The 11,411-nt window shown below is 41.5% G+C and overlaps 1 protein-coding gene across 1 annotated transcript; it reads left to right on the forward strand.

Moving 5' to 3' along the window:
• Positions 1-9,210: 9,210 nt before the first annotated feature.
• On the forward strand, positions 9,211-11,198 carry LOC311041930 (uncharacterized protein; the record flags this gene model as incomplete). The annotated part of the gene is made up of 4 exons (XM_084052413.1): positions 9,211-9,493; positions 10,162-10,233; positions 10,707-10,769; positions 10,906-11,198. 4 exons carry the CDS (start codon positions 9,211-9,213, stop codon positions 11,196-11,198), a joined length of 711 nt encoding a protein of 236 aa, XP_083908539.1.
• Between the last annotated feature and the right edge of the window lie 213 nt (positions 11,199-11,411).

Consider the following 11,411-nt stretch of genomic DNA (forward strand, 5'->3'; position numbering starts at 1 on the left):
CCCCCAAATCTTTGTGTGATATGATTATTTTTTTTACATGAACCCTAGCATCCCTTTTCTGAGGAGAACTTTAGCCAAAAATAGCAGATCTACAAGCTCACAACGTTGTGAACTTGTAGATCTGCTATTTTTGGCAAAGAGTTATATATGTAGAGGGGAAAAAGAGCAGCAAAAGTGTATCTGAAACACAATTTTATACAATATAGAGGGGGTCCCTGCTTCATCTCTCTCTCAGCTAGGGGGTCCTTGGCCTGAAAACGTTGAAGAAGAACATGTAAAACAGTGATTCCCAACCTGTGGTCCGGGGCCCACTGGTTGGCCCCCGAGAATAAATAGGAACTTAAAGTATGCTGTGTTATTGACATTCATACAAGCTGCAACACACAATTCATTCATTGATCATTAAAATAAACATGCTCTGAAAAATGCACGTGGCTCACCCATCTGACCACTGCCGTGTTAAGTGGTCAGGTGAGTGGGCCGCAAACTCTTTAGAGCAGGGGTCTTCAACAGGGGGTCCGGGACCCCTAGGGGGTCCTCAGAGCAACTACAGGGGGTCCGCCAAATCTTTATGTGACATTTCTTTCTTTTACCGTAACCACTGGAACCCTAGCATCCCCTTTTTCTTAGGAGAACTTTAGCCAAAAATAGCAGATCTACAAGCTCTCAACGCCGTTGAGAGCTTGTAGATATTATTTTGGCAAAGAGGCTTTAGGTGTAGAGGGAAAAAAAGAGCAGACTAAGTCAAAAAAATCTGAAACACAATTTTATACAATGTAGAGTAGGGGGTCCCTGCTTAATCTATCTCTCAGCTAGGGGGTCCTTGGCCTGAAAAGGTTGAAGACCCCTGCTCTATGTTGTTTACTTAAAGAGTTTTCTATTATCATGATTGTATGGTTCAGATTAGGTGTAGGTGTCATAAAACGTTAAAAATACTTGTTAGCAGCATGAGTTGAACAGTGAGTTGAACTCACTTTTTCTTTCTATTGTGAACTTCTGCAGGTCCCAGAAGATGTAGAGCCCCTTAACAGAAACCCTGCACCTGCAAAATCCAGCTTGAAGGTATGTTTAATCCATTCAGGAAGTGTTTCCTTTTTTCTATCACCAGGCTGCAGCCTGTACTACTTGTAGCCTATTTTTGTCACGCTCGCACTGATAAAAGGGAATAGGGATTATAATGTCAACATTCAACACAATATGTAAGCTAACCCAGGTAATATTGTGTGTCACTCTAAAAAAAAAAAAGAATTGAAAGATTTTTGGAGTGGGATGGGAGTGGAAATCCACTCCTGTGTCAGCCTCTATAGGGCTAATCTTAAATTAAATTAAATTGGGATGTACTGCCAGTGTACAATGTGTAAGCTTACATTTTTTTCTTTCTATTCTGACATTCTGCAGATGGAAGGACAATCATTTTATGGAAAAGATGCACCGGCAGGGTCCAACCTCAAGGTATTTTGAATCCAGTTGTTTCTGTCAACACTTGTTAGCAGCATGAGTTGAACACTGAGTTCAACTCACTTTTCTTTTCTATTGTGACCTTTAGGTCCCACAAGATGTGCAGCCCCCTCGCAGAAACCCTGCACGTGCAAAATCCAGCTCGAAGGTATGTTTAACCCATTCAGGAAGGGAACGCCTTTTGATGTTTTGAGATAACTTTAACTATTGAAAATAGCAGATCTACGCGCTTGTAGTGTGGCACCATGTGCCGCGCTATGAGCTTGTAGATCTGCTTTTTTTTTTAGATTGTGAAAATGCGGACCCTACGGGTCTAAAGATGGAATATCCAGCTAACATGATTCACTTTGTCTGTTCCAGTGTCGTCCACATGCACAGGAGTTACTGCCAACAAAGAGACAACGTTTGGAGCCAGAACGTGGAATTGTCACTGTGCCGTCCAAGCTCAAGGTATTTTGAATCCACTTGGTTCTTGTTAGCAGCATGAGTTGAACACTGACTTCAACTCACTTTTCTTTTCTATTGTGACCTTCTTTAGGTCCCACAAGATGTGCAGCCCTCTCGCAGAAACCCTGCACGTGCAAAATCCAACTTGAAGGTATGTTTAACCCATTCAGGAAGGGAACGCCTTTTGATGTTTTAAGTTAACTTTACAGGGATATTTCACTTTCAAAACAACTTTTGCTCATTTTATCATCTACTCAGGCTTTAGTGAACATCCCAGACAGTTTTTAAGTTGCTTGATTCAGCATTTAGATATTTGATATTCATTTTAGCTCCTCCGCCCCTGCAGCTGCCTCCTCCCATACAAACCCATTGTAACTTTAAACTCCATTTTAACCATGTTAGATAAATCAAAAACACCCGTCCTTTTTTCTGGTGACTGATACTGCCCTCCTAATACGTGAGGGGGCCGTGTTTTTTTATAACTTTTTTCATTTATTTTTAATATTTGTTTTGGAAAATAAAAAGCATCAGGATAAGAATAAATATATAAGCTAAAATGAATATCAAATATCTAAATACTGAATCAAGCAACTTAAAAACCCTCTGGGATGTTCACTAAAGCCTGAGTAGATGATAAAATGAGCAAAAGTTGTTTTGAAAGTGAAATATCCCTTTGACTATTGAAAATAGCAGATCTACGCGCTTGTAGTGTGGCACCATGTGCCGCGCTATGAGCTTGTAGATCTGCTATTTTTTTTTAGATTGTGAAAATCCGGACCCTACAGGTCTAAAGATTGAATATCCAGCTAACATGATTCACTTTGTCTGTTCCAGTATTGTCCACATGCACAGGAGTAAACTCCAACAAAGAGACAACGTTTGGAGACAAAACGTGGAATTGTCACTGTGCCGTCCAAGCTCAAGGTATTTTGAATCCAGTCGTTTCTGTCTACACTTGTTAGCAGCATGAGTTGAACACCGAGTTCAACTCACTTTTCTTTTCTATTGTGACCTTCTGCAGGTCCCACAAGATGTACAGCCCCCTCGCAGAAAGCCCCCTGCACGTGCAAAATCCAGCTTGAAGGTATGTTTAAAGTACTGAAGTACTTTCTGTAAAAATAAGTGTTCAAATGTACATTATTTTAAAGATACTCAAGTAAACTACAGATACTCAAAATTGACTTAGTCGACAATTTACCATTGAATTCTATTCAGGGCAGTGACTCATTGGATGTGTTCCCGGATCCTCCTGCCGAAAGCTCCACTGCACCGTATGGCCCTGACTCAACTGTAAGGATGTCTGATGAAGAATATAGCGGAGAAGAAATCCACCCACCACCTCAAAGTCATGACGAGAGCTCCAATGACAGCAACGCAGATGTCGGAAAAGAAATCCACCCACCACCTCAAAGTCATGACGAGAGCTCCAATGACAGCAACGCAGATGTCGGGAAAGGAAATCCAGCCACCACCTCAAAGTCATGACGAGAGCTCCAATGACAGCACGATGTCATTGGATGAAAGCAGTAAAAGTTCTGAGCAGTAAAATTATCATTCATGAATCAATATACAATCAGGTCATGTGTTACCTGTGGGAGAAATCTGCATCTCTTCCAAGTTCATCCCAGCAAAATCCCCTATCCGGCCCTGTTCCATAGCCATCAGGATTTTGCTGACCTTGGCGATTTGGAGTGTGTCCATGTCCTGCCTATAGAAATCCCTGTGGATGTTTATGTTATGGCCCATGTATGATGATAACTGATCGAGGTCATTCTTTTTTAGGTTGAGTACATTAGAAAGAGTTGCACATTGTTTACGCAGACGTGTTGAACGGATGAGATCGGGATTTTCAGCACCACACTCATTGGCATATTTTCGAACACAGTCGCATCCTCTCAGGTAGCTTAAGGCCCCTGGCCTTGCAAACAAGTAATCATTCTCTTTCGCCACACCACATTCCTCTCTCTTCATGCACATTAGCTCAAGCGCTTCTTCATTAGATGGACAAAGTAGGACAGGAACGTTCCTTTGGTTCTTTCCAGGAAGTTCAACTCGGGTGAAATGTGAGAATAGCCCCATCTCTTGGACCGAGAGGCAATGTTGAAGTTCCTCATGGGGCACAGACTTCTTTCTTGATTGGAAGTAAGACATTTTCATTTTCGAAACTTCACCCTCCCTTCTCCGGTTATACTTGTTAGAGTAACCTCAGCGAGCTCTCTCCATATACTGGGTGAAGCCTTGGCTTTCAAGTTAATGATGTATTGGTTTTGCAACTTATTTAAATGTACATGAAGAGCTTTGACGTCGCTTGTGAATGGCAGGAGCTTTGGAGCAGTAAATTTGGCCTTCCTAAGGGTCTTCAAGGCTGGACCTGACACAAGTTCATGCCATCTCGACGTAGAAACATCTACAAAACCCTGGAGCTGCTGTGCTTCTTCTTGATCCTGTCTAATCAGCGCTTCTGATTTTAGGAACAGAGCTACTTTATTCAATAAGGGACCAAGTTTAAGCGCAAGACTTGGTATTTCCATCTCACCGGTTGTGATCTTGAAACCGACTACTTTGTGTAAAGCTTTGATGGTCAACAGGAAATTTGCAGGGTTCACCAGGTCTTGGATTGTCTTTATAGCCGTCTCCTTTCTTGCTGTCTGTAGCAGTTTCGCAAGATCCCTCAGCCTCTGTCGGACATGTTTGCTATGTTCTTTTGGTGACACTTTCAACATGGTCTTATTAATCAAATGGTTGGCAAAAGCTCTGATTTGACGCCCAATGTTACACACTGGCTGAGTGAGAGTGTACAAATGGAACCTTACGGGTCCATTTGGTTCTATCTGTACGCTCTCAGAGTTATTGGAGCACTTGAAATAAATGTAAAAAAGGGTTGAAAACCACTGCTATATATTCTTCATTACCCCAGGAGTCTATACTTGCCAATTGAATAAGTTTGTTTGATCGAAACATTGAGAACGCAATAAACGTGTAGCATTTGAACCAGTGTGTGGATTTGATCTTCTATGTTGATCTTTTTTTTTACCCCGCAGTTGGACACCGAGTTGGATGTGTGTGCACTATAGCTATTCCTTGTCTATACTTGCCCCCTCAGTATTTCCCTCTACAGCAATAGGCAAAAAAAAGATTCGACAAATGTTTGCCTATGACATGCCCAGAGCTAAAGTTCATGTGGTTAGATGAACGTTCAGGATTTTACCAATGGTGTATGGTAAAACTAAATGCATTTACTTTATTAATCAGATCTGAAGAGGTGTGTTAACAGGAACTCATGAGTGACAAGGGAGGAGAAGTGTGTAACATTGGGCGTCAAAAGTGACTATTGGGGAGATTGTCCCAATAGAGATGTGTGTTAACAGGAACTCATGAGTGACAAGGGAGGAGAAGTGTGTAACATTGGGCGTCAAAAGTGACTATTGGGGAGATTGTCCCAATAGAAAGGTGTGTTAACAGGAACTCATGAGTGACAAGGGAGGAGAAGTGTGTAACATTGGGCGTCAAAAGTGACTATTGGGGAGATTGTCCCAATAGAGAGGTGTGTTAACAGGAACTCATGAGTGACAACGTAAGAGAAGTGTGTAACATTTGGCGTCTAAAGTGACTATTGGTGTGCATTTTGATGGATTTTGGTGGATTGTCAATAATGGCATCCAGCTGCAACTTTGTCACCAGGATATCACCTAGCTTCGCTGACCAATCTGTTAAGGCTACTTGTGTCCCTAGAGAGCTAGCCATTACAGACTGATAGAACATCTGCAGAGTGGTTCTCAAACTATTTCATGTCAAGGACCACCAAAAATTCTATGCATTTTTTATTTATAATTCGAAAAGAAAAATGTTGTGATCTACTACTTCATAATTTTAAGAGCGATCTACACGCTCATAGCCACGCGATCGGCTGAACTCTTCTACACCAGCGTCCTACATTTTTAATTCACTATCATCCCTGGCTGGATTCACACCAGCAACCTCTCAGTCTACAGCCCAACGCTCTAAGCCACTGCACTAAACAGGCTGTGGTGTATGTTAAGGTGAGGGGAACACAGAGCTGTGTGTTACATTTTGACCAGCGTGACCTCTAAGATGTGTTTTAGGCTTTAGAAATCAGATTTTAATCAGATCTGAAGAGGTGTGTTAACAGGAACTCATGAGTGACAAGGGAAGAGAAGTGTGTAACATTGGGCGTCAAAAGTGACTATTGGGGAGATGGTCCCCAAGAGTGGCAACCCAGACTACTCAGAAATAAATTGTGGCATTTTGCTCATTTAAACAGATGTTTGTAATATCTGACTGTTGCTGACTGTTGCTGATTTTTTTTTCAGAGCTGTATGAGCACTGTAAAGGGTGGACCCCATGAGGGACTTTCCCAACCACCGGCCCCATAAATAATGTTTTGGGAGTGTGTGTGTGTGTGTGTGTGTGTGTGTGTGTGTGTGTGTGTGTGTGTGTGTGTGTGTGTGTGTGTGTGTGTGTGTGTGTGTGTGTGTGTGTCAGCAGTGACACACAGACAACAGTGACACAGTATGACAGTATTTGCAACACACAGACATCAGTGACAAACATATTTGAAACCTTTTGAAACCTGGGTTACACTAACCCAACATGTTTTTTTCCAGTTAGTATAATTCATGTCCGTCTTGTAAAATAATTTAAGTTTGTGGCCGAGGTTGAATTAATGATCTCATCTGTTGATCTAATTGTAAGAGAGCCTGGAACAATGGTGTGTCATTGTGTAAGACACCATTGTGTAAGGTGGTACAAGACACCCTGCTCTGTCATAGACAGTGCACACTTTGTTGCTTATTGTGCTGGTTAACTCATCCAGTGCCACATGACGTCAAAGACGTCACATGGTCATGAAAAAAATCATGAAAAAAAAATAAAAATGAGTGAAAAGCACTGAATGAGTTAATGTGAAAACGATGATCTTATAATGTACTTTTGACATTTAAAGGGAAATTTCACTTTACAACACAACTCTGATCATTTTATTTTCTGGGACTGAGGGAGGGCGGAAGTCTATTGCCACCACTGCCAGATTGGAGGTGGTCTGTTCAGGTAACAAACGATGACTTCAATGAAGACAGTAATCTATGCAGACTCTTCGGCTGTGTTTTCACTATAGTGCACACATTTTTCCAGCAAAAGCAATTGCATAACTTGCTGGAATGGCAATGGGAGAGACAGTTTTCACATACTCTCCTTGGCAGCACAAGTTCTGGTATTGCCTATTAAGCGACCGTTTTAATTTGTTTATTTTCTAATGGTATAGTACTTTATACTCGTGCGAGAGGTGACCGTAAGCACGCGAGATTGTAACTTTAAAGGACAAGACCACTTTGGAATTATATCATGGCAAGGTAACTAGACAACCCAAACCTCTACCAAAGGTGGACAAAAAATAAAAAATAATGCTCCATTGAGTATAAATTGATAATAAAAAATATGCTCCTCATTGACTTGCATAGTACGGTAAAACAGCTCTCAAAGTCACTCTTTTAGCACCTAAACACAAACACAGCTGATTCAGATAATATAGAACATCACCAAACCCAGTACCGTTTTTTTTTTTAAATACAAATGTCAACTTCCTGCTGATTTTACTATTTGAAGATCCAGATCCGTGGATCCAGTCCGGGTTTTCTTCTTAATAAAAATAGAAATAGGAAGTAAACATTTTTATAAAAAAAAAAAAAAAAAACAGTAATGGGTTTGGTGATGTTCTATGTTGTTTGAATCAACTTTAGTTGTGTTTGCTTACGTGCTAAAAGAGTGACATTGAGAGCTGTTTTACCTGTAAGTCAATGAGGATCATATTTTAAACTATCAATTTCTAATCAATGGAGCAATTATTAAAAATGTCTTGTCCACCTTTGGAGTTACACCATGGCACGGTAAATACACAACCCAAACCTCTACCAAAGTGGTCTTGCCCTTTAATCCATTGAAAGAACAGAGCAAACTGTTTTCTCATATATATTTTTTTTCTCTCTCTCAATCATTCGTAGGATCGGGGGGGGGGGGGGGGGGGGGTGTGCCGTCACTATCATCCATTCCATAGTTATCGATAGTTGAATGTAGGTTGTTGTTTAACTCATTCACTGCCTAGAACGACTAAGACGACTTTTGTCCCATAAGCCCTGACTGCCTAGAACGACTAAAACGACTTAAAACATTTTTTTGTATTGGTGTATATGCTATATGGGACCCTTTCCCAACTCCTGACTGAGTTTGGCGGTCCTGTGAAAAAATCTGAGCGAGAAATCACGTGATCAACCACTTCATCAAAACAAATGCTCATCAAAGGAAAGCCAAAAAAACACATCAACCACAATGGAGCTAATATTCCTAAACATGTAGGTTGACCGTCAGGTGACCCTAAACGTGCACGATCAAAACAAAGGCAGATCTGAGGAAAGCCGTCAACCACGTGATCAAACAACAGCTGTTCGGAGGCTACCCGAGCTCGCTCCATGAAAACAATGGCGCTATTTCTCACCATGTACCTTAGTTTCAATAGTTTGGGCCTCTCTGGACTCTCTGTGAACCAAAACAAGCGACCCGATCACAGAAAACCAATGATAAACAACGCCGATCAAAGAACACCAATCAAAACAGAACCTTTGGGTATAAAAGCAGGCGGGGAACATTACCTGATATCGCATTTTGAGAGATCAATCTAAGCAAGCAGTCGCAAAGTCGTCCAGTTGAGAAAGTCGTCCAGTTATCCAGATGAGTTGAGAATGAGGTGAGGTGATGAGAGTTGAGTTGTTGTTCGTCAGTAAGTATAGTCGTAAATAGATAGCAGCAGTATAGTCAGTAGTATAGTATTTTTGTTGGTCAGTAAGTATAGTATAGTCATTCATAGTCATCCAAATAGTCGTCAATAGATAGCAGCAGTATAGTCAGTAGTGTAGTCAGTAATATAAGTTGTCCATTGTAGTAGTAGTAGTAATAGTTGTCCTTTTATTAGTATAGTGGTCTCTCAAAATGCCACGGTCTTTGGTGAGGCGCAGGCGGGCAGATAGTTCTCCCGGTTCTCCCGTAGATCCACTCCCAGGATCCAGCCTCAGGGGTCTTGTTCCCCCCGTGATCGACCCCCTCCGTCGTCGTTCCGCTGTCGGTTCGAGGTCCAGATCCAGCCATGGGCACAGTCGTCTTTGTCCCCCCGTGGACGACCCCCTCCCTGGATCCTGCCGTGGAGGTCGTCGTTCCACCGTCGGTCCAAGGTCCAGATCTAGCCGCGCGCGCAGTCGTGGTCCAACACCTGGACCAGGGCAACAACGACTAGACGACATGTTTCGCCGTGTCGAGGCGCTCCGGCCGGTGACCGAGTCTGATTTGTCCGACTCGGATGGTGAGGACGAGGAGGACACGGCAGAGATCGATCCAGGACCACCAGGTCCTCGTCACAGTACCAGAGTTGCAACCCGTCGGGAGGTCGTGGAGAGCCCGTACAACTCGGTCTCCAGCCTTAGTGGCTTGTCTTCGTCAGAGTGTGGTGGTCTCGTCGATCAAGACTGGACCCCAATGAGGCCGGAAATCAACACCATTGGGCAGACATCCGGAGTTACTCCTGGTTAGTACATTTTATATATATTTATACTGTAAGTCGCTCTGGATAAGTCTCTGCTAAAAATGCCTAAATTGTAAATCGATTGTGCTCTTTTTTTGTAAATCTTTTTGATCTTGTGTGACTAAATCACATACTAGCCCTAAGTCATGGAGCAACTTGTTCCTTATTTTTGAATGGTCTCCATTTCCAACCCATACATCTACATAAACGTTCAGATTTCAAATATAAAGTGCTTACCCCACATCCACGAATGTAAAAAGGTAAAACGCCCGGGTCTAAGTATCCGTATCTTCCGTATTGATCAATAAAAGCATTTAAATTCGATCGTTGGTCATTTTCTCCATATGCGATCCTACCGGTTGGGAGGTGTATTGTACTCTGATACATTATAACTCTGTGAGAAAATGGCCGCCGATCAGATTAAAAATGCTTTCTAATGAACAATACGGAAGATACGGATACTTAGACCCAGGCCTTCTAACTTGTTATATCTGTGGCCGTGGGGTCAGCACTTTATATTTGAAATTTAAACGTTTATGTAGATGTTTGGGTTGTAAATGGAGACCATTCAAAAAACAGGAAAAGGTTGCTTCATGACGCTTGAGCGTCAGGTGAACTATGACTACACATCACATACCAAACTCTTTTATTTATTTATTTTATTTTTTTAGGCTTTGAGTCAGATGGTGAGCAACAGGCGATGTCTGGTGTCCCCTGCATGTTACCAGATGAAGACAGTGAAGGTAAGCTTCTTATTTTTGTCTGTTTTGTTTTTTCATTTACAAAGCTAAACACAACTTAGACTGTCTCACGTCTTCACCAATTCAAGCTTGGTGTATAACAATAATTGCTTTGCTCTTGTTTACCATATTTACCATAAATATGGTATTTTTTATTACAACTCTGAGAGTACATTTGTGGACATATGTTGTCTGTGGCAATTTTTTGATTATTTACAAATGGACCCTAGGGTCCATTTGTGCACTCTCAGAGTTGTAATACAAAAAATACCATATATATGGTTAACAAAAGCAAAGCAATTATTGGTTCCATTTGTAATGAAAAGTGACACCTAACCTAAAATGTACATAGTCATAGTAAATAATCAAATATTTGCCACAGACAATGCCAAGTCTAGCCACAGACACATTTGTCTGTGTACGGACACATTGATGACCCCTGATCATAACTATTTGATATTTTACTCTGATTTTAGATGCTGAGGTGAGTGAGGAGGAACTCTTATCTCCTGCTGTTGGCACTGGCAGAACCAGTAAAGGTAAGAACAAAGTTTATTTTTCTGTACATCAAACTTACACACAAATTAAAAAAAATGTAATTTATTGTAAATGTATATGTTTTTTATATACATACATAATTATGTATTTCTAATTATGTATTTCTATAATTTACAGGACGTGCACGTGGCAAGCCCAAGCCTCCTGTGTGGTATGCCATGGGGGATAGGCCTTGGATCCCCAAAGACATCCCCTTCGCAGCAAGTCCCGGTCCCAAGAACGGTGCTGCAGCTATCGATTCTGACCAACCAGTGGACTTTTTCCAGCTGCTCATGACAGAGGAACTTCTGACAGCTATTGTCGAACAAACCAACATCTATGCGCTGGCCTGCATCGCAAAGATCAACCTGCCACAGTCCAGGGTGAATGCTTGGAAGCCTGTCACAGTTTTCCTCAACTGTGACAGATAGGCTAACAGATAGGTTGTATAGTTTAATTGATAATGATTAATTAGTGCATTAAATGTCCCCATCCACTTTAATGGGAAAATGAAAAAACTCAAATTCAAGTATTTTTTTTTCAGAAACCGTAAAGGCTACAGTTACAAGACCTGGAGGTGAGGTTCATAATTCAGTGCGAAATTATTAAAATAATAATTACACCACTCGGCCTCATGGTGGCGC

Source organism: Gymnoscopelus microlampas, assembly GCF_963454915.1.
Source record: "Gymnoscopelus microlampas genome assembly, chromosome: 3".
Classification (NCBI taxonomy): Eukaryota; Metazoa; Chordata; class Actinopteri; order Myctophiformes; family Myctophidae; genus Gymnoscopelus; species Gymnoscopelus microlampas.